This window comes from Siniperca chuatsi, linkage group LG2 (genome assembly GCF_020085105.1).
Source record: "Siniperca chuatsi isolate FFG_IHB_CAS linkage group LG2, ASM2008510v1, whole genome shotgun sequence".
NCBI classification, from domain to species: Eukaryota; Metazoa; Chordata; class Actinopteri; order Centrarchiformes; family Sinipercidae; genus Siniperca; species Siniperca chuatsi.
Window position 1 is genome coordinate 16,538,204 of NC_058043.1, and position 25,640 is coordinate 16,563,843.

Consider the following 25,640-nt stretch of genomic DNA (forward strand, 5'->3'; position numbering starts at 1 on the left):
CCTGCATCTTACCAAAACACAAATATGCATGAAGTTGACAAATAACAAATTCTGTACAAAATGTATATTCATCTTCTGATGAGCTGTTCGAACTATTCTTTGCATGTTAGCTAAGAAGATGCGGTGGTGCACAGTGTCAGATCCTGAACAGAGGAAGTGTGCAGAACTAGCTAAAGCTCTGGTGGCAGTGCTGCCGCCAGCTGCTGTGGCAGCTTTTGCGAGACTCTCATGCATTCGAGCGTCCAGCACGACTGACTGCATCGATAAGATCAGGGTGAGCCATTCCTCACCTTAAATGCAATGTCATAAATTTTGCAAAAAGGAAATGAAGTCACTGTAGCAAATGTCAGCCATATGAAGTTATGTTTGTGAGTGTTTGTGTGTATATTACAGCTTAAAATCATACAATAAACCATTTTCTTGACAAATACACAAATAAATCTTAATGCCAAGGTGAATTTATTCTTAAATTCTCAGAAATGAAAGTGAAAATAAAAACCAGAGTTGGAAAAGAGAATAGACATGTAGGAAACAGATGGATGTTAGAATGTTTTGGATCAAAAATGTGTTGTATAAAGTCTCACAGATGACTTTTCCTGTAGGGCGGATCAGGTCAGGGCGTTTGTAAAGGGAGCTCGACCGATATTGGATTTTTGAGGCCGATAGTGATATTTGACAGCAAAATCTTGACCAATATTCATTTTTTAACATAAACATTTTAGACCAGGATCCCTTATACTTGTTATTAAGGAAGGTATGTTCAATCAACTTGTCAATGCTCCCTGATGGACAGACACTGTTTCTAAATAACCTCAAACAGAGCTTTGTCATTTTTGTACTGCAATTTCTTGTAACTTATCAGTCAATACCACGCGGATGTATCGGTTTAACTCATTTCCTGATGACAACCTGTTTACAGTGCCAAAGGTTGGTATGTGAAATGGGAGAAAACATCAAAACCAGGAAGAGCCAAAGCAATTGATTGATACTGATTTCATAAAGACATCATAACTGAAAAGGTGTTTCAACAAAATGTCTCAGGGTGATGAAAACCCTTCTGTGATTAGATGTTGTACATTTGCAAATGTGTTGTATGACAATTTTCTTTTGGGTGATTTTGTAATAATGAAAGCTTTCAAAAGGTGTATGAACACGACTACAGTGAGGTCTTCTTTGAGCTACCATTTGTAATATTAAGACTCACTGTGTTAATTCTTGGTTTCAGGCTAACCGTGCTGATATTGTGACGTTAGATGCAGGAGAAGTTTATTCTGCTGCGAAACATTTTGGCCTTGTCGCCATAGCCAAGGAGATATACAGTGACGGTAGGTTTACTTCACATTTCAGAGACGCTTCAGCATGTCTCTTCAGCACTGGTGTCTGAGTCAGTATACCTGTCTGTGTATGTCCACCTGTGTCTACACCGAGTCCTGCAGGAGGCTGTATTCTGTCTGTGGCTGTGGTGAGAAACAGCAGTTTGGACATACGATCCCTTCAGGGCCACAGGAGCTGTCACAGTGGTGTACGATGGACAGCTGGATGGAGTCTTCCCCTCGGCTTCCTGCTGTCCCGCAATTACCTGAGCTGGTCAAAGGAGCAGCCGCTTAGTCAGGGTAATGAGATTATAATCAGCTGCCAGTGAAAACACTACAGTGTGGAAGTTTCTTCTTTCTATTTTGTCATTTCTGGCCCTCTGGTTTTTCCATCCCTGACTTGTTTTTCTCCTCTCGAGCAGACGTCAGTACCTTTTTCAGTGCCAGCTGTATTCCAGGAGCTGCTGCCACGGCACCACTTCTCTGCGCTCTGTGTCAAGGCCAGAAGTCCTACATTCGCCAGAAGAATTACCACTGCGAAACGTCCCACAGTGAGCCCTTCTACAACAGCCACGGGGCCCTCAGGTCAGGCTCAACAAGCTCTCAACTTACAACTCACATTTGCTATATTTCAAGCATGTAGACATTCAAAACAGCATAGAAATGCATTTGTTCTGTTGCTTCTTTTGCTCTGTCACAGATGTCTCAGGACCGGGGCAGGAGATGTTGCATTTGTGGACCATTTAGCTCTTGAAAGTATTGGAGGTAAACTACCTGTGTCTTCTAATGGTCTGTTAAAATTAAACAAACTTTTCTGAGGCAACCTGGTAGCCTAGGGGTTTAAGATACTGACCATGTCATTACAATGTCACCGATTTGAGTCCAGCCAGGAATTTTTGTTGGAAATCTTCCCTTATATTGCTCTCTTTTCATTTCCTGTCATGTCTTTACTGTCTGTCTATTTAATAAAGGCAGAAATACCAGAAAGGAAGAAACAATGAAAAAATACAAATTATGATTTGGCTTATATATATATAAAATCCCCCCTCTCACCCCCGTGGGGTGGTATGTGTCCTCAATCTCAGGTCCTCTACCAGAGGCCTGGGAGTTTGAGGGTTCTGCGCAGTTTCTTAGCTGTTCCAAAAGGACTCCACTGTTCTGGACAGAGACTTCAGATGTTGGACCCCGAATCTGATGGAGCCACTCTCCCAGTTTGGGGGTCACAGCCCCCAGTGCTCCGATTACCACTGGCACCACTGTTGCTTTTACTCTCCACATCTTTTGTAGCTCCTCTTTCAGCCCTTGGTATTTTTTGAGCTTCTCGTGTTCCTTCTTCTTCAGAATTAGAAATACTTTATTGATCCCTGAGGGGAAACTCTTTCGTTACAGCTGCTCACTGTCACGTCAGTGCGCACAGGAATAGATGTACTAAGCAAATCAAAATATAATACACTATAATACAGCTAAGATAAATTAAGTACAAAGTGGATATAAGTATAAAAGCTAAAATAAGTGTAAGTACAGAAGTGGATTTACAGGTTGATAAGTATGTACGGTATAATACAATGTAATAAAATAAGTAATAGTGCAATAATGAGTACTGTCAAGTTAAGTGTAGCAGATTAACCAGATTATTAGACGGTGGATGTTGCACAGCAGTAATATAAGTCTGAATAATTATCAATAAATAGGGAATATTAAACAGAAAACTTGCACAGGAGTATTAAACAGAGAATATTGCACAATATTTCAAGTATTGCAGTGATGTTAGAGGGAGGATTTAAAGAGTTTGATGGCCACAGGCAGGAATGACTTCCTGTAGCGCTCTGTGGTGCTTTTTGGGGGGATGAGTCTACCGCTGGAGGTGCTCCTTTGTTTGACCAGCACGTCATGGAGCGGGTGGGAGACACTGTCCAAGATGGCGTGTAGTTTGGCCAGCATCCTCCTCTCTGATACCACCGCCAGAGAGTCCAGCTCCACCCCCACAATGTCACTGGCCTCACGGATCAGTTTGTTGAGTCTGTTAGCATCCGCTACCCTCAACCTGCTGCCCCAGCATGCAACAGCATACAGGATAGCACTGGCCACCACAGATTCATAAAACATCCTCAGCATTGTCCAGCAGATGTTGAAGGACCTCAGCCTCCTCAGGAAATAGAGGCGGCTCTGGCCCTTCCTGTAAACAGCTTGAGTGTTCTTGGTCCAGTCCAGTTTATTATCCAAGTGTACTCCCAGGTACTTGTAATCCTCTACAGTGTCCACACTGACCCCCTGGATGGAAACCGGGGTCGCCGGTGCCTTGGCCCTTCGTAGATCTACAACCAGCTCCTTAGACTTTGTCGCATTGAGCTGCAGATGGTTCTGCTCACACCATGAGTTCCCCACCACAGCCCTGTACTCAGCCTCATCACCACCACTGATACTTCCCACCACAGCAGAGTCATCAGAAAACTTCTTCTTGATGTTGCTGTCGCTTGGGATTGCTACATCTATCACATTTATGCCTTCTCCTGCTTTTGTCGATCAACACAATGCCCAGTTTAAAATCAGTTCAGTAAAACACATTTTGGACATGACAGGTGGTGTTGATGAAGGATAAAGCCTTCAGAATTAAACTGCAAAGCTCCTTTTTCAAGGATTGTAACATCTGCTTTTCATATTCATGTTTGTTCCGTCAGACAACGACAGAGATGAGTTCAGGTTACTGTGTACAGATGGCACGCAAGCTCCTCTCAGTCACTACAGAAGTTGTAATCTGGGTCGTGGTCCAGGAGGCGGCATGGTCACCAGATTTAACTTTCGCAAGGTTGCTCGCAAATTTCTAGTGACCGTGCAGGTACATTTTCTTGTTCATCCATTTTCTTTTCCCACTTTTTCCACAAACATCACACACTTTGTTTCCACACTACATGTCCTTAGTTGTCCTTTTACCCCAAAAAAAGATTCTTCAAGGATTCTTTGTTGCTGTTTAGATGTTGTTTGGCCAACGAGGAAGAGAGAGGCAGCGCTTCCAACTCTTCGACTCATCTGCTTTTGGAGAAAATGACCTTCTCTTCAAAGATGTGACGGATAAACTAGCTGTTCTGCCAGATGACATGGATGTCAGTCAGGTGCTGGGGCTGGATTATGTGGCACTTCTCAAAGGTCTTGGACATGAAGGTGTGTGGTTGTTCTTTTTAGTATTCAAAACAGACTGGCTGAGATTTTATGACCTCATTGAACCTGTATGTGTGCAGGAAGTTCACTGGAGGACAGTGTTGTGCGATGGTGCTGTATTAGCCATGCAGAGCAGAAGAAATGTGAGCAGTGGGCTCTCAGTATAAAGTCAGACCCGCTGGTGTGTGTTAGAGCAGTCTCCATGCGCAACTGTATTGAGAAAATTAAGGTAAGTCATATAAATCACATGATGTTGGGATGTTGACATTTCATCACACTTGAAAAACACCTATTATTCAAGCTGCAACTGCCTGTATACTCTCCCAACATCGCTGACGCAATTTGCTACAGAGGGACGAGGTGGACGCCGTCTCGCTGGATGCAACTCACTCTTTCATCGCAGGAAAATGTGGTCTTGTCCCTGTAGTCACAGAATATTATGGTAAGACTCTGTTTACATAGTTTTTCTACTAAGGTTTATTTTCAAAATGCATATACGCACAGCGACGAGGTGGCTCCAAACTCAAGTTGGAGCCTTTTCTACTGTATATTTCTATATACATCTTTTAAGTCATTTATGAAGCAAAACTTTTGCTGCTTTTTTCTGTTTTTATATCAGGGTAAATTTGTAAATTTAATATTTTTGAGTTTTTTGGACAGAACAAGCAATTAGCCTTTCTTATTCTCTTTTATTTGGATTTGTACAAATAATAAGGCAGTGTACAAATAATATAGTCATTGTAGCAAAATCTAATAATAATATTATAGTAACAAATAGTAATAATAAATGATAATACAAGTACATAAAAAATACATAAAATCCAAAATAGGTATTTGACACTGAAATGAACATTTTCTGAAGGAAGAGCACCCAAATAAAGGGCTGCTAATTTAAGTGGGTTTTCTACCCAGAGTTTTTGAAAAATGTTTGACTTTTTATTAACTAAACGATGAATTGTAATAATAAGCTGCTTCATTCAAAAAATATTGATCCGTTTCCTCTGTGTTTTTCTTGGACTCTTAGGACAAGTATGTGTGCCAGCTGAAGGATTGACCCACTTAGAGACCGATGGTAAGACAGTAAACGACCAACTTGAAGCTGATGTGATTGTAGTCTTTACATGCCACTGTCTCTGTCCTCAGTGTTGCCCTCAGTGGTGGGTGTGGCAGTGGCAAAGAGCTCCAGCAGAAACATATTCATCGGGAACCTCGGAGGCCGTCGCTCCTGTCATGGCCGCATGTACAGCCCAGCAGGCTGGCTGCTGCCGTACAGACACAGGTTAAGCCTGGAGCATAACAGCAGCTCTGCCTGTGATCCAAACCAAGGTACTGTTCTGAATCGGTCACATGGAGTCCTGCATAAAAAGCTTTATTGAACTTATTCACCAGGATTCGACTTTATATTTACACTCTTGTTGTAAGAATATCATGTTATATCTCTTCTGTGTGCTGTGACCTCTTGTGACACTTTCTACTGTTGGCTGCTTGTCTTTTTGCCATTTTAAATGTAACACATTTTTGCACTCACACACAGTATAGCTGCAGTATGCCACTTTGTGTTTTCTTAGCGTACAACGAGGTGTTTTGGAAAGGCTGTCTTCCTGGCTCTCAGGGGAATCTGTGTAAAGTGTGTATGGGAGGCACAGGGGAGGCTGCCACCAAACGCTGTGCTGACAACCACAATGAGCGTTACTATGGCAACATGGGGGCTTTAAGGTATGCGTGGTGGCTCACCTGAATCAGAGCTTCCTGTTCGCCTGTGGTTGCTGGTGTGGAGCGTTTAAAGAGTTTTTGAAGTGAAAATTATGAAAAAGCATTTTTTCCTCACTTACCTTTTGTGGTATGCAGCCATTAAGTTAGTTTGGGTTTTATTTGTCCTTTTAAGTTTAAAGTTCTATGTCTTTTACATTTACCGCCACCCCAATACAAGTGATGTAAAAGGAATAACGTTTATGGCGCTCACAGCATTTAAAACATTATATGTAAACCTGAATTAACAGATTTTTTGGCCACTTAGGGGCAGCTGTAAAAGCAACACTGAGATATTATCACCTTTTAAATTGATATGGTGAACTTATTAGCAAACAGTTGCATGTTTACACATCCAGCAGATACAAAGCAACATTAGTGTTCATTTGGAGTTGTGGTTCTGCCTAATATTCACTCTCTTTTAGCTTTTCTTTCCTCCACCAATTCCTCAGGAGAATATCTGGCTCTTCAGTTGCTAACTGCTATACTGTGTTCACCAGCTAGTCACTAACTTTGTCTGTCAGCTGTTGGGTGCTGCACAGGTAGTGTACCATCAGTTATTAGAAAACAGCTTCCTGCTGCGGTCGAAAACAACACTGAGAGCGGTGAGAGTGAATCAAAACAGTAAAGTTTCAGGCCTTAAAACCAAAACATCAGCTTAAAGATGTTAAAATGAGCTGAGGGGAACTGCAGGTTGATAATTCTCTGTGGGTTTGCCGCTAAGAATGACTACTTTCACATACAAGAACTCATTTAATCCATTGTTAATAAAAAAAAATATTAAAATATAGCTGGTCTAAAATCAACAGCAACACCTCTTTCCAGAAACAGTGCCCCCATTATTCTGGATAATCTGCAAAATACACCGTCAACTGTTGTCATAGGGACTATTTTTTTGGTAGAAAGTAGTTCTGCCTCCACCTCCATTGTATTTGAGTGGAGGCCAAAATTTCAAACCTTGGGCAAATAAAATCAAAACTACTTGTGTGGCTGGATGCTACTAGGGCGGTGAGAAAATGTTTTTATGTAACTTGGCTGAATTGACCCTTTAATCCTTTAGCCCTTTACTCATTATTCACAGGTGTCTGGTTGGAGATGCAAGTGGTAAAAGCTACGGCGATGTGGCCTTCCTTGAGCAGCACAACCTTCTTGCCAACGTCCTCAGTGAGATATTCAAGATGAAGTTTTGACATGAACACACACACTGATGCTAACACATACTGTATGTTTATCATGTTACATTGTATCTTTGTCGTGTTGTACTTCAGGTTTGAGTTCCACCGGTTGGGCCGAGGGCTGGACGTCATCCGACTTTGAGCTGCTGTGTGGTGATGGTCGTCGGGCCCCGTTGTCAGAGTGGGAGAGCTGTAACCTCGGAGTCATCCCTCCTAACACCATCATGACACGGCCAGTGCTCACGGCACGAGTGTACGACTTCCTCATGAAGTCGCAGGTCAGCTTATGCGAACAGACTCTTTTAACAGATGGGAGTGTTTTAAATCAGGCTTTCCTTGTATGCACCATGGCGGACAGTCTACGAAACATGGGTCTCTGCTGCCTCTTGAAGTCATCAAGAATAGTGTAAGTTTCAGGTTCTGTCACTCTACGGCTCAGCAGCACCTCTACCACTTAAAGTAAACCCTTAACGCTGCAGCTTGAGACAGATGAAGTATGAAAGTCTTGAAGATGCCTTTAACTAACATGCAAAACTCCAAGGTGCTTGCCATTGCATTTAGGACGGGTTTATTTCAGGTCACAGTTTGATGCTTTTCTTCAAGAAATATAAACACTTTGTGGGGGGGTGTTTTAAGTTGTTTAACGACAAGCAGCCTTACAAGATATTTTCCTGAATAAAATAGTCTAAAATTACCAAATTTTGATTTACATCTGCAATTATCTAACGATTAAGTACACAAGAGTGAAATCTAATCAGACATTTGATGCCAGCTTTTGGTTATATTGTACTATGGACACATTTCAGTTGGTACCACAACATTATTGAGGTCCAATAGCAGCTCTAGTCGCGACCACATTGCCGGCAGAAACTGTTGCCAAGGATCCAGTTCTTTGCTTCTGCTGATGAATACTGATGGAAATCAGCACATTTGTGAAATGGGGAGTGTTTAGGTGGATATTTACTCTTGTAAAATTCTACCCTATAGGAAACTTTGGCAGCCAATCCAAACACAGAGTTCAAGCTCTTTGAGTCTCACCAATACGGAGAAAGTGATCTGCTGTTCAAAGATGCAACTCGGTGTTTTGTCCACACAAGCCACATGGACTACCGCTCCATCCTCGGAGATGACTTTTACAGTCACGCAGAAACTGTCTTCAACTGCACACACTCTGGTAAGCTTACAATAAAAATAAACTTGCTTGACTGTCAAACATATAACTGAACTCGATAATGCTAATGTTTACATCTATTTTCCTCACAACAGATATCTTGGAGTTTTGTAATCAGGACGTGTGTAGCATATTCTAATGGACACACAGAAGGAAACGTTACCTTTCCCTGTGATACTCAGTGGTTCAACCCTTCATCCACAAACTTGATTCGTCCACATGTGATGACTGCAAACCATCACTGGTATCATCCTGTTCACAGCAGAGATTAAAGGCTAAAACTCTGCTGCCTGACTGCTTTTGCACAACAAGGGTTGGGATTCAATGCAAACCGAAGTGATTGACTTTTCAACACCTATAACTCTTTACTTCAGTCATTATTATTGCTTTCATGTCAAGTCTTCTTTCATAAGCAACTTTCAGATACCATTATGACTTTAAATGTTGTATTGTGTATAATCTGTGTTTCAAAAATGCAAAACACATTTGCTTTGTATTTTTAAGCCTGAAAACAAAACATTCCTGCCATTAACACAGCAAAGTGCAAACATGAAGCCTCACACAAAGAAGCTGAGATGACTCAAAGCATTGAGGTAATGACAAAAGACATGACTACACTTGTAAATAATAAAAATAATCAGGTGTAAAATCAATGTGTGTAGAATAGGTAACATGTAACCATGTGTAAATTATCCAAGTTTTGCCTCACTTGTTAAATTTTTACATGCACCAATTATATTACAGTACTTAAGTTAATAAATCTCAAAGTGAGTGTGAGACTGGGAGCCAGAAAATATATGGGGGTGCCATTTTAAAGCAATGGTTCTTACTATTGTTAATTAGTCTTAAAGCAGCTCTGAAATAAATGGCCTCAATCCTGGCTATACATTTTTACACATATTTTCCAATGGACCTCCACACTGTTTGAGATTGACGCTGTGGTTTAAATACAGATATCCAAACTCTTTGTTGATCACAGAAAGGAAACTTACTTCAGCTGAATACAGCTAGAACTACTGCATTATACTTAGTTTTGTATTAATTATGCAATGCAATTTATGTAATGCAGTTAAGTTGGTGTAAAGTTATTTAGTCATCTTTGTCTATATTACCTGCTTGTGGACCGAAGTCTGAATTAAAGGGGCATTAGAGGTATGTAGTCTTCTAGAGACTAGTGAAAATATGACTAAGGTTAAGAGCTCCATTTAAAATAACAAAGGTATATGTATACATGTGTATATGTACATGTACATATTTTGACAAATAAAACCGAACACCATAGCAATCTTCAACTATAAATCTTTGACTACAACTCCCAGAGTACAGCGTGACAGTGTTTGGTGTTACGTAAATCCTGGTATTTCCTGTTGCTGTCACTTTAACAGCCCGACAAGGGTTCCCATGTTATATCAGGCTGCTGTGATTTGTCATGTTATTCAACCAACACTTCGTAGCTGCTGACACTGTTACTACAGTAACGTTAAACTGTAGCTACAATTATAGCGCACAATATGGTATAGTAGCTAACTAGCGTACACGAACAAAGTTAGTTAGCTAGCTAGCGTTAGCTGACATTGTAACTGTTAACGTTAGCCAGCTGTTAGTCACCGGTTGTAACGTGCACTTTTGGAAAGTAGCCCAGTGACTGTTTCTTGCTATGTTTGAATATTTTCCTTTCATATATTCTGTACTTATAAGACCATTATAATGTCATTAAAGGTTGCATTAAGTAGCATGTAGTCGTGTAGCTTCTTAGCTAGGTTACCTGACTGTTAGCATTGTCACCTGCGGTGTAAAGGAGATGTCTCATTTCTAACCGTCAGTGCTGTGTTTGTCTTGCTGCAGATGAGATTACCATGGCGGATCCTCATATTACACACAGCACCTGTAAGGAGGGCATCCTCAGTCCCTGCAGGTGTGTTGAGCTTTGTCCCCGCCTGCAGCACCACTGATGCCCACTCCCTGGAGCTGCTGCAGGACTTTGTGTCCCGAGCCAGACGCCTGTTTGTTATCAGTGGAGCAGGACTCTCCACAGAGTCAGGGATCCCTGATTACCGCTCAGAGGGTGTCGGGCTGTATGCTCGCACTGACAGACGACCCATGCAGCATGTAGAGTTTGTCCACAGCGCAAAGTCTCGCCAGCGCTACTGGGCCAGAAACTTTGTGGGGTGGCCGCAGTTCTCCTCCCGTCAGCCAAACTCTGCACACAAGGTCCTGCAGCGGTGGGAGGAGAGAGGCAAGCTGCACTGGCTGGTTACACAGAATGTGGATGCTCTTCATTCAAAGGCAGGACAGAAAAGACTGACTGAGCTCCACGGCTGTGCACACAGGTGAGAAAACACCAAATGACACATTAACCATGAACCTAATAGCTGTCAAGATTGTGGTCTTCAGATTTTTATTTTGTCCAGGATTTATGGAAAAGGGAAAGCTATAACTGCTACATATTAGTGCTTGATAAGTCATTAGATTTTGTTTAAACAAAAATGATAAACAGTGCCAGTAGGAAATGATTGTCAGTAAAAAAAAGTAAATACAGCAGTATATTTAAAGGGTTGGTTGATCTAAATGACAAAAAAACATTTTAACTCCTAGTGATATCTAGCCGCACAGATAGATTTGGTTTATACATTAGAGGTGAATGGAATTTCATTTGTAGTGCCCACAACATTTAAAAATTTGATTTAATAGTTCAGTAGCAACATTATTCTGTATTCTGGATCATCCACAGACCTCACTGTAAGCTGTCATCCATAGGGTCTATTTCTTCGATATAAAGTAGTTGCAAATAAATCTGTTCACAGTGAGGTCTTCTTAAGTAAGTTTTTATAAGTCACTATCCACATGCCTATCTACAAAAATGTGTTTAAAGATGAAATGTTGGGGCTCATATGTGTCCTCAGGGTGATGTGTCTAGGCTGTGGTGCCATCTCGGCGAGGGAGGAGCTCCAGACGCGATTTGTAGCACTAAACCCGGACTGGAGAGCGCAGGCCGGCGCTGTGGCTCCGGACGGTGATGTCTTCTTAGAGGACGAGCAGGTCCTCCATTTCAGAGTTCCCTCCTGTGAGGACTGTGGAGGGATACTGAAGCCTGCGGTCACGTTTTTTGGAGACACTGTGAACAAAGGGACAGTACAGTCAGTGCACGACAGACTGGCGGAGTCGGATGCGCTGCTAGTCGTGGGGTCATCGTTACAGGTCGGTTTTTTAGAAAAATGTGTGAAGCACCTTGGTCAAGATAGCACAAGTATACAACACAATTATTCTGGATTTTTGAATTTGTGTATAATTGTGTCCCTCTCTGTTATTCCCAAGGTATATTCAGGATACAGGTTTTTACTGGCAGCGAGTGATAGGAAAATGCCAGTCGCCATCCTGAACATTGGGTCCACGAGGGCAGATCACCTGGCCGAGCTGAAAGTGAGCGGCCGCTGTGGTGAAGTGCTGTCAGTCATTCAACCTCTCTGACTGTCATGGACATGCAGTTTGGATATTAAGCTGGTCAAAACTACCTCGGATTTAAACCAGTAAACGACATAATCTACTTCAGGATGGCTGCCTCCGCTGTTTGGCACTTTTTTGTGTAACGTAAAAGGAGCCAGGAGCATCTACACTTCTCTGCCAGGAGAATTCGCTGCTATTATCAAAGTAGGGCAAATAGGGACAGTTGAATGTTAAAATGAGATTTGTCCTACTTCGAATAAAGTGTGCCTGTCCTCTCCATGTTTGTGGAAGTGCAGGCAGTTATTGGATAAAGGTAAAAAAAAAATAATCATGTGGTAGGTAAGACACAATAGAGAGCTGCTTTGAAACAAATTCAAGAGATTATACAAAATATACTGCAATCAGCTGTTTTTAAAGGGTGTGATTTGTGTTATCCTGGAATGGATTAGTCTCATGTTTTTATATAATGGTGCTGAGATTGATAGGTATACATCTTAAATGCTAACATAGTCAATAGAATGGACCTTTTGTCCCAATTTCTCCAACAATGTTTAACTATACAAGTAAGAGGCTTGAGAGTTCAGTGTGTTTGTTCAGCAAACTGTCAAGCACTTGATCTTATTTTACCTAAAACTGATGCAAATGTTTGTATTTGAAATGTCATGACAAACGTGTTATTTTCAGTTTCACTTTATGTAAATAAATCATTTTAAAGCATTATAGCCCTTTATACATTAATTTGTCAAGGTGGACACTTTCAACGTCAGTCTCCACAAATGTATGGTTTTGCAATTATCAATAGTCCCCTGACACCACACTTTATCAATTTATCTCAAACTTGGAGCTCCACAGTGAGGCTTCTAAGACTGAGGACCATTCAGACAAAACGTATCGACTTATTAAGTCTGCAGATTGAGAACTATAGTGCTGTACAACAGACCTTCTTACAGCGGAAAATGTGACTTGCCATAGCAGCAAAGGCACAAGTGGCGCTACTTTTATACCAACAGGAAATGTTTATGCTTTCACTGCTGCGTGTTAATCAAACTGCAACTTTGGAACGCCACTGCTGTTTGTTTTTTGAGGTGCTCCTGCAGCTGTTTGACAACATCCACAATTTTATTATTCCAGCTATAAGGAGCTCCTTCATTTCCTCTGTGCATTGTATTGTTGGACAGAACACAGCTATAGTTTTGACTTGGAACTGGTACAAGTAAAAGCAAAGCAGGCATTATTATTAAATCTGCGCTTTTCCTGTTATGGCATGTCAAAGTGTCTATTATTATTTGTCATGGACCTATTATCTGTATACTGTTGGTCAAAAAGACTCAGTGTACTTTATACACACCACAAAAGTAACATACCCTAGTAGACGACTACCGTACACCTAATTAATCAGTTTTGTTAACGTAACATACAGTACTCAAATTAATTGGTTTTGTGAAGCTTATTGAACTTATATTTTTAATTGTGTTTATTCAGACTGGAGTCCAAGTAGGATCACGTGAGAGATGTTCTCTGTTAAAATAAAACAACTTTACTGAAGCACATGATTTTACATACCAGGACATAAACACCAGTAACTTTGTAGACTTTGAAAATGGCTGTGGAATACTTGGTGTTGTTCGCCCTGGATATTAATTACATAATCTGACAAAAATAACACTCAAAGTTTCTGAAACGTATTTGGTCACTTTAATCAGGGCCTTCTGTCATAATGTTGGTAGTGTGTGTGCACTGTCTCCCAGTGTTTGAATACCACTGCACATTAAGAAATAAACAGCTGTTTTGACACAGTGTAATGGAGTGATGAAGTAAAGCCCACATATTTTATAAGAGTTTATTTTAAACACAAACTTATGCTAGCATCACAAACAGACTGAGGGCAGAATGACTGTGGATTGACAAACTGTAAGATCCTTTAGGACATTTTGCTGCTGAAATCTTTCCTGTAAACAAAGCCTCCAGTGTTCCAGGTTGGACTGTATCTCTTTAAGCAGAACAGCTGGGACGCTGAAGGAGTACAGACAACATCTGTGAGCTGCGGTATCTGCCTGCCATGTTGCTGAAGCTGTAGTCACTATCAGTGGAGTCATAGACAGACAGTTTTCAAAGCTCTTGGTCTGATCAAACCAGTAAGTGACGGGGTAACCCAATAAAAGACCAAACACTGTGCACAGGTTCCATTCGTCTGATTTCTCTCCAACATAGTGAGGTTTCTCGGCCTCCGTCAGGTGTTCGAACCCTCTCAGGAGAAGCAGTAGATCGTGTGCCATGCTCTTCAGCTCTCTTCTGAGCGGGTCAGCGATGGTGGGCTTCTCCAGTGAATGGCAGACATCGATCACAGCCACGTTGCCATCGTGAAACAGCTGTTCTACATTTGATCTGACTGTAACTGGATTAACAATAAGTGCGTTTCCATTTAAATCCAGTGTGAGAAGTGATTTAGACACGAGCTGGGAAGACTGCAAAGAGCTCAAATACTGCCGCACCTGATCTGCACTGGCGCCGTTGCTATCGTACAATAAAGCTGGTTTCAATCCCAAATCAACAGCCAAGACCTGAGCAGCCAGGTCCCGACTCTGAGGGACAGAGAGAGATTTTCTACCAGCAGACAGACATTTATGAGCTGCAGCAACAAAGAGCTCCTGAGTGGACATAGCTGCAGAAATCACACAATACACCATTCAAATAAACGAATGTACCAAAATAATACACTTAAGTGACCAGACGTGTTTTGAGGATTTAAAAAATTCAATTAAAGCTATTATATGGGTCAACGGCAAAAAGGACAGAGACACTCAATGTACAATTCAATGTAATTATTTCTCTCCAGGCCACCTACTGTACGATGACATGAAATAAGTTATTCTACAGAAAACTGAGGCTAATACGGGTCAGCAAGATGATTTGTTTTCAAAGTGTAACTAGTAATAAAAGTTTTGTTATAATTTATTCATGTCCCTTGTTTCTTCTTTGTTGGTCCAAGACACCTAAAAAGGAACAAAAAGATCATGTCAATTACAAATATGTACCTCTCTAAGCTAATAATTTGTAACTTTGGCATTAGTTCAAGTGTAGCAGAGACTTTCATGATAAATAACCGCTAACCATAACACACATTAGTGTGGTTAATAGTAATGTAAACTGAATGCAAATGACAGCACCTCCCTCTGGGCTCTAGTAATGAAGATGATCTCACCATCATCCTAATTTTGGCGGTGGTGCATTTTGACCAGGTTATGTCACGGGCTGAGGAGACATCAGGTCAAAATCTGAGAGATTTCTTGCCACCCAAACACCAGCTGCAAACAAGCCCAGATTGACCAGAAGATTCCTGAAAAAAAAAATGATTTGACATGCACCGTGTCATAAATGATGATTTATTCTTACAAGATTAAAGCTTTAAAACAAGCAGCACAACAAACTACATCTAGGTCAGCTGAAAATAAAAATACTACATAGTAACTGGCCAGATTAACCTCCTATGGGGCAAAAATTACCTGCTGGGCCCCCATTAACCCTCGTTTCTTCCGCTGTCGGTGCGTTTGGTACAGTTTTTCTCTGCTGGAATAATACCTGGCCTCGTGTCTGCTGTGTGGTAATTTGATTAAACATAATTTGGTTTTGGGGCAAAATCTGATAATGATATATCAGATGATAGTCATTATTGTGGACATGAACACAGAACAAACATTTGCATTTACTAATGACGCTGTAGATACAGACAGAAACTGAGGGGAGAAAAGGGCCGTTGCAGTCACGTAGTCTGAGTCTCAACAACTGTCCACAAAAAGACATTTGGCTGTCGAAAAATGCTCTTTCCAAATTACCTCATGCATATTTTGGCAATTCTGTAATGCAATGTCTTGTTACTTATCGACTAATATGTGCACCGATAACTAAACACCATATTATCACAAAACTGAAACAATGAATGTTTTGGAAACTTTAACACCCGACCATCTCTATGACAGGGCCCTAAGATCCAGGTGATAAAGCAGGGCCCTCAAAGGTCATGGCAGTGAATATTTTGTTGTAATGGTGCAGTTATCAACTAAACTACCAGCAGTGGGCCTGGAGCTTTCGGGGGCACCTGGAGTCCTGGGACCACGGGGCAGCTGCCCACTTTGCCCGGTTGGTAACCCAGTCGTGATAGTGACAAAAGGGTTTGACTAGTCCAGAAATCCGAGAGAGATTGGACGAGGCAAGGACAAATCTCTGACGCAGTGTGTGCTAACGTTAGCTACAGGGCTAACGTTAGCACACAGTTCAAGCACATTACACATCATTTTATCCACATTAGCTCACCTTCTGAAGTCGTTTCTGTCTGTTGCAAACCGACAAGCTGAACCGATCCACTCCATCACACCGGAGGAAGAGCCCTTTTTGCCGTCTGATCCGCTCATCTTGCTAGCGTGCGGTGTAGCGAGAGCGGCAGCAACGAGGGGAGCAGAGACTGGAGGAGGAAGAGTTTAGATGTAACACAAGTACGGTGTGCGATAAAGCTCAAACCTCAGTCGTCCTCACCCAACTCGATTGTCATTGCATGTCCAAAGATGTCTGCTACCAGGTACCGGCGGTTCTTAAAGCTGTGTGAGGAATGGCCGCGGGACGAGGCCAAGAAAGGCCGTGATTTGGGAACGTTTCTGCGGCAGAGAGTAGCTTCAGCCTTCCGTGAGGGTGAAAACACACAGGTACTGTAGTCAGTTTGAGTGACAACACACGGCTCTCCCGCTGCTACATAACACACTGAGCTAAGCTAAGTGGATAACCGTGAGGACAGCCGGTGATAAGGGTGCTTACTGCCGTCGACCTTGCCTGCCCTGGTCGATTATTGATACCTGTGAACCCATGTTATTATGAACATTAAAGCAGCTTTAGAGGCCACTGCTAATGTACTGTAAGTTTGTATCAGTTTGAACCTCATCACATAACATAAAGGCAGTTGGAACCAACATTTTCATCCTGTAAACAGTGTTTCACAAGTGGTAGAGTGTACAAGTACAATTTTGAAGTACTTCCACTTAAATATTTACATTGTATGCTACTGTATATTTAACTACATGAAAAATATTGTTCTTTTTACTCCACAAAATTTATTTTAAGGGTAGTTATTATAGTACGACTGATATTTTTAAGTTAATACTGATATTTATAATTGAGAGTTTTAAAAACTGCATATTCTTTATTAATGTCAACACATCAACAACACAAATACAACAAAAATATACTGTATTGTACTGCAAGTTCTTGGTACTCGTTGGCCAACATATCTTTTCAAATATAGCTGTAATAAGCTAAAATCGGCCGATAGTATCTGCCTGCAGATGTGGTGGTCGACTTATAGTTACTAGATACTTTTGAGGTTAACATTTTTATGTTAAACGTGACGAATTTTACAGTATTTAACATAGCCTAGTTAAAAGTAGCTCCACCTCTAAAATGGTCACATTATTTAGTATGAATATAAATTAATCCACCAAGCAGTACACCAACAGAAACAGAGCTGTGATTAAATCAACTTTACTCGTGGACTATCATCTCCACTACCGATTTTTTTCATGGAACAAATGATCTTGTATTTTCAATTCATTCATTTATCTATGAGGAGAAAGTTTGGTGTTAAAGTTTAATTAAATCCAAAAGTGGGTTTTTGGCATTCAGATTTATCTTTACAAAAAGTTCCAAATGGTTTTCTTTGTGGAGGATTTATATGTGATGACATCTCACGTTTTAGTTTTCTGTTCTTAATGGCACATTTGACCTGTTTGCACTTTTATTGAAGTTTTATTCTATTATAAAATGTCAGTAGCTGTAAAATATCTTATTGTATTTTTTTTTTAATGGAATCTGTTCGCTTATACTAATGTTCACATTGTTCTCTGAGAAATTGTGTTCCTATCATTTGACGTTTGTCCAATCAATACATTTTTCCCACCAGATCTCCGATTCAGAGAAGTGCGACCAGATGTATGAAAGTTTGGCCCGCATTAACGGCAACATATACAGACAACGAGTAAGTATTACATGTGCTTCTGTAACTGTAGCTGCTATAACTATGCATTAAGAGCTATTTTAATGGATTATTTATTTGCCTAAAATATGAATTAGCTGTCTGTAGCCTCAAGACTGTAAAGAAGACCTTGTGGTGGTTACTATTTAGCATTCATTCATAAAATATTTTATAGTAAGTACAAAGGTCTCTCTAAACTTGTGTGCTTTGGTGATCAATAACACTGACCAGCACCAACATACAATATTGTCTTTCCTGTGAAACTTTTTTATGAATGTGTATTCATGTGGGAAACTTATAAACATATTTAATGCAAACGTGTCATTGTGTCTTTAAACAGTTTCCTCGTGTAAGAGACACAAGCTTTACTGGAGTTACGGTGGAAGAGTGTAAAGTGCTTTTGTCAGGTATGGACGCACAATATTACATTTATGTTTATGGCTATTTACGAAACACACTTTTGTTATTAACTTTTCATTGTGCAGGGAGTGTGCAACAGATGGACGACGATAAAAAGGGTTTGTGGAAGACGTTAATGGAGAGATTCTCCAAATCACCAGAAGACGTTCCAGAGAAAGCTCCTGAAAAATAACATTTTGTTCCCTCTTCTTTCTTTTCTTTTCTCATTGCATGTATAGAAATAAAGCTTATTGTTGGTGTCTTTATGGACTGTCTTGTTATTTTTATGATCTATTGTAATGGACTTCACAAACTATTTTAACTCTGCAGATGTTAACTGTGCAGCCTGTAGCTAGCTTTGGGGGGATCAAGACACAATATAAAGAAGGGTGACTAATTCCCTCCACAAACATAAATTAGATTAAAAATACTTTAAATAGACAGGTTTTTAATTGCAAGATAATATTTACCTTCACCAAGAAGGGTTTGTTTCTGTGTTCATTTGTCTGTTTGTTAGTTAGGTTGTCTTATGAATGTGTTTTTAATGAAATTTGGTGGAAACTTAAGCCATGTGCCAAGGACTAAGTGTTTTTGGTCCTTTTTTAAAAAGGATTTCTAAACATAAATAGTTACATACACAGTTATCCTGCACTGGTGCCACAATATACTACAACATTCCCTTTAAGATTTTCATAAAATATTGCATATGTGCTTAAACATATTACATGCTAAATCTTTCATTTTGTTAACCAGGATAAACGTTTTTCCCTCAGTGACATCTCTTAGCCTATGACCCTCTAATACAATAATTCTTATGCAAAGTGACACGAGGCACTCTGTGACTGAATGAATGTATTCACTATATTTATAGCAGTAACTACAACACAAGACTCTTCATCATAAATGCACATGTGGGACATTCTTTATGTATTAAATAAAAGCAAACAAATGCAGTTTTACACTTCACTTGAAAAACACCCAAGAATTTATTTTAAAAATCTGTAAGACAAGGTGATTCTCATTCACTTCAATTTAAACATGGAGCCTGATCAATGTTGCATTTTTGTGTCCAATATGCAAAAATTTTTAAGAGCTTGCACTTTTTTTTAAAAGGATGTATTCAATTTGGGTAACAAAACTATCAAAAAGTCAAACATTCAACTTATCCTCATCAACCTGCTCAGGTGTAATCTGCTGCCATATCAGGTGCTGCAAATGACTGTAAACAAACAAGTCTGCTGGACAAACTATGACTACTTCTCGATGCCCTCATCATGATTTTTAAATAATTTGTGCACATTAGTCAACATATATGCAGATATTGTAATGTCAACCCTCGGTGATATCAGTTGGACATTCAAATTCAAATGATTCAAAGTGTGAGTAGTTCATTTCAAAGCACACAGAACTGTCGCCTACTCTTCTTTTTTCTTCGGGTTGTCTCTCCATATGCAGTAGTTGAGAGAGGTTGCGAGGCACAGCCAGGACAGGTAGGGCACCATCAGCAGAGTGGCAGTGCGGCTGATGGGATACCAAGACACCATGGTGGCTCCGACGGTCCCAGTGAGCAGCACAATGTCAATGAGTGCCTAAATTGGGCGGCAAGAGGGTGTTAAAAGGACACAGATGTAGGATATTGAGCTTCATCCCCCACAAGCTTCCCATTTGGTCTCCCAATTAAAATAAATAATTACGTTAATGTGTTAAACTTACCCATTTCAGCTTGTGTGCACCAAAGAAGATAGGAGTCCAGGCCCAGTTCAGAGCTAGCTGCAGCCCATACAGTCCCAGTGGAACCAATGCATCCTCAGTGGCACCTCTCAGCTCTTTCCACACCAGGTAGGAACCGTACCTGTATAATAAAATATAAAATGGGATCATTTAGATAAGGAGGTTGCATCACAGAGAATAAGACTGCAGGACCCAGTCACGATGATGCTTACCCCATGCCTGTATACAAACAAGTCCACACTACAGGGAATGCTGCATTTGGTGGGCGCCATGATGGTTTCTGCAGGGTTGGGTACCAGGTCTTCACCTCTCTGCGCGTGATGTAACCGCCATAGAGCCCTCCCAGGTGTGGCAGGGTGGTCATTCCAAGCATGGGCAGCCACATGTTCTGAGGTAAGAGCGGGACACATCATAGCTGTTTAACCTCTGCTAGGGCCAGGTATCAAACCTCAATACTCTTTTGGTAATGATCAAAAATGTGAAAAACCAAGCTTTAAAACACCAAGTAAAGTTGCTTTTTCGAGCTTTTCCACTGAAAACAGCTGCCTCGTGCAACAATAATAAGAAAGGTGAGAGTGACACAAAGCTGTGGGCCAGAAAACCAAAACAATGAGCTGAAAGACGCTTTAAAGCGCCGCAGAGCTGAGGGGGACTGCAGTCAGGTGGGAATTCTCTGTGGGTTCATCACTACTAGCGACCTGTTCACATACAAGTAGTTATGTGATCCATTGTTAATGTGAAAATATTGATGCTAGCTGCTTTAAACACTCAAACATTAATATCGGCATCTGCCTCATTAAGCCAGTATTGGTCGGGCTACATTTGAGAAAGGTATTTTTTAGGCCTGTTAAGGTCTACTCGAGTTTTTGTCAGTTATTACTGGATGTTGACTCAACTTTGAGTTACTAAATTTAAGTATACGTGATGTTAACTGATGGATGGATTACCAAACTCAAGCAAGTTCTGTGTTAAAGTCGAGTTTCATGCTCAGCGGCAGTAGGCTTTAATGAAAATACACTCACTCAAAAACCTAGATTTATAAGCTTTAGAAAACCATTGACAGGTATGGTTGTTTGGCAACACGTTAGAGTCACGCGACACACAGTCGCAGCCAGACATGCTAATTTTAAAATAATCTGTCTTTTCGTCGTTTTGTGTGGGAAGGCATTATGGCGCACTTATTGGAGGACTCATATAGCGCTAAAAGGCTCTAGGTCAAAGTTTCGACAACGCAAAGTTACCATCAAAGCTAATTTTACTGTCAATATATTGCTGGTAGGTTATAAGCTGTAACATGTTACTTACTCCTCACTCAGTTGTCAGCTCCTCCGCACAGTATGTACAGTATGTATGTTGTTTTATCAGACTACTGCGACACAGCGAGATCCTCACGCACGCATGCTGCTATATTGTGATATAACGTTAAGTTTGTTGAGCTGGCAGGGCTGCTATCTTATCGGTCTGGTCAGTTAACACACTCCACAGACACTCCCTGCGCTGTCACACCCACACAGCCAAACACCGTGACGTCGCAGCGTGCTTAGCAACGATTGGTCGCCAGGACAAGGTCAAGAGAGGACCGACGGTTGGTGAAGTATTTTGGTAGCTAAATAAATGTGTTGTATAACGCTGCCGTGTCCCATAAAGTCCAAACGGCACAAAATACAGTCGCTAACGTTACCTTACTTCCTGCTAACTTTGGCCAGCTATTACATATTTCCTCGTTGCTTACAAAACACACACAGCTGGATACGTGACTGGATAGGCGACAGCAAAGATTTAAAAAAGGGCAAGATAGTTCCCTCCCCTTCTCCCTCTCGTAGCCAGCTTCTTTCCCAATGTGTGGTGTTGTAATGGGTTTCTTTCACCACTCTCTACGAAAAGCTAAAATATGCTTCCGGCAGTGGTGGAGGAAGTATTCAGATACTTTATTTAAGTAAAAGTACTAATACCACACTGTAAAAATACTCTGTTTCATTAAAGGTACGTAACGTAGCCTATAATCGTGAAAATGTACTTAAAGTATTAAAAGTAAAAGTACTCAATGCAGAAAAATGGCCCCTGTGACTGCTATACTATTATATATTATATCATTAGATTATTACTCATGCATAAGCAGCATTTGACTGTTAAAGTTGGTTGAGGTGAAGCTAATTTTTAACTATTTTGTAAAGGATTAATCGATTGATTGTTTGGTTTGTAAAAATAAATAAATACTATGATTAAAAGCTGTGACAATTATCCAGAGCCCAAAGTCACAATGCTTGTTGTCCAACCAATAGTCCAAACATCTAAATTATTAAAGAGAAATTAAAATGATTAAAAGGACAAGCAGCAAATCCTTGTGTTTGAGAAGCTGGAACGATGAAATGTTTGGCATTTGTGCATGAAAAATTATTACAAAACAGCTGGCAATTAATTTTCTGTCAATCGATTAATGGACTAATCATTTCAGCTGTACTTGTACATTTTCATATGTTTTGTGTGAAAAAATCTTAATTAGTGACAGTGACATAGTGGTACTTCTCGGGGTCTCTGGCGCAGTAACGCGTGCTGCATCTATATGGGGAACTGTGAGGTGCCCTTTCGTAAATCCTCCTTTGGATAGATGTCCTTTTCTGTTCATGGCAATCAATATGTGGAACTTGTTACCCACATAACTCATACTGAATTATGAATGGGATCATTTTCATACTTGAACTGAAACAGGTTTTAAAGAGGCATCAGTCATGTAGTCATAAATGATGTGGTGCTCGTCATTGTGTTTTGCTCTGTTTTGTATCTGTTTTTATTGCCTTTTTGGTATTTCTATGAAGGCTTATTGGCATTGCAAACTAGCTTAGGCTATAAATGCTGTGGTATGTGGCATTGGTCCATGCTATATACTTAGACATACATCCCTATGAAAATAAACATAAACAAATAAATAGATACATTTGAACACATTGTTGTTTTGAGCTGGGGCTGCACAATTAACCGAAATATTATCGAAATCGCAATATGGTCAAGTGAAATATCCAAATCGCAGAAGCTGCAGTTTTTTGATGAAGGTAAAATGTGTGACAAAACAACATTATAATGAAGTAGTGTAGTGCTGCAGTGATGCCCTGGCCTACAAATCTTGTTCTCCAGATGTATGAAAACATGTTTGTTTGGTACAGACCCCAACAAATGTCACATCAATATGATGTTTTTTCAGTGATGCAAAATTATCATTCCCACTAATCGTGAATCATATCGCAAACGTAATATCTGTCAAAATAATCGCAATATGATTTTTCTTACCATATCGTGCAGCCCTAGTTTAAACAAAGACAAAACAACAATTATTTAGTTGGCATTCAACAATGATGTCATTGAATGCTAACAGTGTATATATTGTTTTACATATCGTATTATATTTTATGTAGGATAGTGCATAGTGTTGTATCGTGTATATACATATTTACACATGTAATTTTTTTTTCTTAACATGGTGCAACCTGCTTTTGCAATACTGTATTTAACTATGGTCATGCTAATAAAGGAATTTTGGATTTGAATTTGAATGCTTACAAAATAGGGTGTCTTTAAACCATGAAATCAAGTACAGTAGAAGATACGATTAGCATTAAAATAAAGACTGGGAACCCTAAAGACATGTTTCAACTTTTCAGAAAGACCAATGAACCCTCTATGGGAAAACAAACGGCCAGGTACCGACAGTGTCAGCATGTTGCCAGCTATCAAATAAGTCACACACAACAGTGATGTCACGGTGTCCTGGAGTACACCTGTACATCACCAGGGACTGCAGATGGAAGGTAATCAGCAGTTGAATAAGGTACAAAGCATCTCTTCTCTTTGCTTGAGAGTCGCGATTTTTGTACATGGTCCCTGACAAAAAAAGTGATTTACACACACACACACACACGCTCCTTTCAAAGAACATAGAAAGATTCAAATGTTTGATTTGAAAAATAAAGAATTGAAACTGCTAATGCAAATAATATTTCCCCAAATCCAGATACAAATCACAGGATTCACTTTCACTTATGCACCTACAAATTCAGAATACAAAAATAATGTATTTGGATATTAATCCCAGAAAGTAACAGGAAATAACCTTTGACCCATTCTGAATGTTAGTGTTAAATTATGAGATGGTCTGTATAGGTAAAGATCCCCTCCAGTTATGTGTTTGTGATGGTTTTGGCTAAAAAAAAAAAAGTTCAATAAATGACTTACAAGCACATCTAATCATGCTCCTTAACTGATCAAATCCATAATCTATGAATATGCAAATGTGTTTCCTTTCAAAAGTTTAACTGCTGGACAAAAACTGTCTCCTACGTCACCTTTCAGTGCATGTGCACTGGGGGCTTCAAGTTACCACATCGAACTTCACACATATTGAACCACAGTAGGCTTCAAAACTAGTTGTGATGTCACAAAATCCTGCTCCTACATACACATCTTAAACTCAGATTTAAAGAAAAGTTTGACATTTTGGTTTATACGCTAATCTGGGAGTTAGATGATAAGATTGATACCACTTTCATGTCTGTACGGTAAATATGAAACTATCACGAGTAGCTGGTTAGCTTAGCTTAGCACAAAGACTACAGCTGTGTCCGGATGTCCGCCATTTTATTTGACTTTCTGAATCTTGAGTGTGTAAATGTATCCGCTATTTTGTGCCCTCAATGGAACGAAAAAAGGAGTGTTCGTGACATGGACGATCCCACAATGCAATGCGCCAGATTTTATAGATGCAAAAATTACCATTATGCGATTTAACAGTCAGTGTCAGTGATGACGCAAAATGATGATGATTATTATTAAGTGTCAAAAAAATCTCAATTTACTGCTCACTATTGAGAACATGATTGAGAGTATATTGTATAGGGATTAGAGTATAAGTGAATGAGGGAGTTATTTTGGACACATCCTAAAACTTCCAGTAACGTCCTCCGCTGGTTGCCCCTAGTCCGGCACATAACCTCCAGTAAAACATCCAATTGTCGTTTTTAAACTTTGGTTTTTGTAAGGATTAAACAAAATAGATATAACGTGTTAGTTAGAGAGCTTTAGCTGGGAGGTGGATTTTGTTACCTTTGGACAGAGCCCGGCTAACTGTTTCCCCCTGTTTCCAGTCTTTATGCTAAGCTAAGCTAACCACCTGCTGACTGTTGCGCCATAGTTACCATCCACACATGAGTGGTATCAATCTTCTCATCTAAGTCCCAGCAAAAAAAAAAGCGAAGCAGCGTTTTCCTCAAAATGTCTAACTATTCTAGGTGAGCACAGAGAAACTAAAGTAGATGAATGTGAAAACAGCCTTTTAGTGTCAAACTCGCACATGCATTACAGTGAAGGTCAAACACCACATTTTTGAGTGGAGGGCGACTTAAATAAAGCATTAAATAAAAAAGGCATACACACATTCACGTGTAGCTCCCCCCAAAAAACACTGAAGGGAATATGTACAGTAAAATCACGACGGT

At 40.2% G+C, this 25,640-nt stretch overlaps 5 protein-coding genes across 10 annotated transcripts; 3 read left to right on the top strand and 2 right to left on the bottom strand.

Annotated features, from left to right (window-relative positions):
* The first annotated feature begins 66 nt into the window (after positions 1 to 66).
* zgc:172271 (Saxiphilin-like) lies at positions 67 to 9,450 on the top strand. Its single transcript, XM_044172639.1, has 16 exons — positions 67 to 274; positions 1,226 to 1,325; positions 1,437 to 1,613; positions 1,736 to 1,898; positions 2,014 to 2,078; positions 3,992 to 4,149; positions 4,286 to 4,472; positions 4,550 to 4,698; positions 4,821 to 4,911; positions 5,494 to 5,541; positions 5,613 to 5,795; positions 6,038 to 6,185; positions 7,300 to 7,382; positions 7,487 to 7,671; positions 8,381 to 8,567; positions 8,660 to 9,450. The coding sequence occupies exons 1-16, from the start codon at positions 104 to 106 to the stop codon at positions 8,701 to 8,703; spliced, it is 2,139 nt and encodes a 712-aa protein (XP_044028574.1). The 5' UTR covers positions 67 to 103; the 3' UTR covers positions 8,704 to 9,450.
* Positions 8,857 to 12,728, top strand: sirt4 (sirtuin 4). 3 transcript variants are annotated; one of them, XM_044172716.1, is made up of 5 exons: positions 8,857 to 8,900; positions 9,069 to 9,157; positions 10,410 to 10,894; positions 11,468 to 11,762; positions 11,880 to 12,728. In XM_044172716.1, exons 2-5 carry the CDS (start codon positions 9,140 to 9,142, stop codon positions 12,030 to 12,032), a joined length of 951 nt encoding a protein of 316 aa, XP_044028651.1. In that variant the 5' UTR covers positions 8,857 to 8,900; positions 9,069 to 9,139; the 3' UTR covers positions 12,033 to 12,728. The 3 variants fall into 3 exon arrangements, with proteins under 3 accessions (XP_044028651.1, XP_044028643.1, XP_044028661.1); XM_044172708.1 differs by lacking the exon at positions 8,857 to 8,900 and having other exon boundaries at positions 9,022 to 9,157; XM_044172726.1 differs by lacking the exons at positions 8,857 to 8,900; positions 9,069 to 9,157 and adding an exon at positions 9,931 to 10,078.
* Positions 12,729 to 13,834: 1,106 nt separating this feature from the next.
* Positions 13,835 to 16,674, bottom strand: LOC122864933 (mitochondrial import receptor subunit TOM6 homolog). 2 transcript variants are annotated; one of them, XM_044172743.1, is made up of 4 exons: positions 16,539 to 16,674; positions 16,320 to 16,467; positions 15,211 to 15,345; positions 13,835 to 15,001 (listed from the first exon to the last, which is right to left on the bottom strand). In XM_044172743.1, the coding sequence occupies exons 1-3, from the start codon at positions 16,552 to 16,554 to the stop codon at positions 15,249 to 15,251; spliced, it is 261 nt and encodes an 86-aa protein (XP_044028678.1). In that variant the 5' UTR covers positions 16,555 to 16,674; the 3' UTR covers positions 13,835 to 15,001; positions 15,211 to 15,248. The 2 variants fall into 2 exon arrangements, with proteins under 2 accessions (XP_044028678.1, XP_044028669.1); XM_044172734.1 differs by lacking the exons at positions 16,320 to 16,467; positions 16,539 to 16,674 and having other exon boundaries at positions 15,211 to 15,351.
* On the top strand, positions 16,568 to 18,689 carry LOC122864964 (ubiquinol-cytochrome-c reductase complex assembly factor 2). Its single transcript, XM_044172802.1, has 4 exons — positions 16,568 to 16,705; positions 17,953 to 18,027; positions 18,365 to 18,431; positions 18,510 to 18,689. The coding sequence occupies exons 1-4, from the start codon at positions 16,568 to 16,570 to the stop codon at positions 18,614 to 18,616; spliced, it is 387 nt and encodes a 128-aa protein (XP_044028737.1). The 3' UTR covers positions 18,617 to 18,689.
* Positions 18,690 to 19,329: 640 nt separating this feature from the next.
* tspo (translocator protein) lies at positions 19,330 to 25,597 on the bottom strand. 3 transcript variants are annotated; one of them, XM_044172788.1, is made up of 4 exons: positions 25,579 to 25,597; positions 20,367 to 20,542; positions 20,137 to 20,275; positions 19,330 to 20,012 (listed from the first exon to the last, which is right to left on the bottom strand). In XM_044172788.1, the coding sequence occupies exons 2-4, from the start codon at positions 20,537 to 20,539 to the stop codon at positions 19,839 to 19,841; spliced, it is 486 nt and encodes a 161-aa protein (XP_044028723.1). In that variant the 5' UTR covers positions 20,540 to 20,542; positions 25,579 to 25,597; the 3' UTR covers positions 19,330 to 19,838. The 3 variants fall into 3 exon arrangements, with proteins under 3 accessions (XP_044028723.1, XP_044028715.1, XP_044028705.1); XM_044172780.1 differs by lacking the exon at positions 25,579 to 25,597 and adding an exon at positions 21,836 to 21,959; XM_044172770.1 differs by lacking the exon at positions 25,579 to 25,597 and adding an exon at positions 21,460 to 21,670.
* Positions 25,598 to 25,640: the final 43 nt, after the last annotated feature.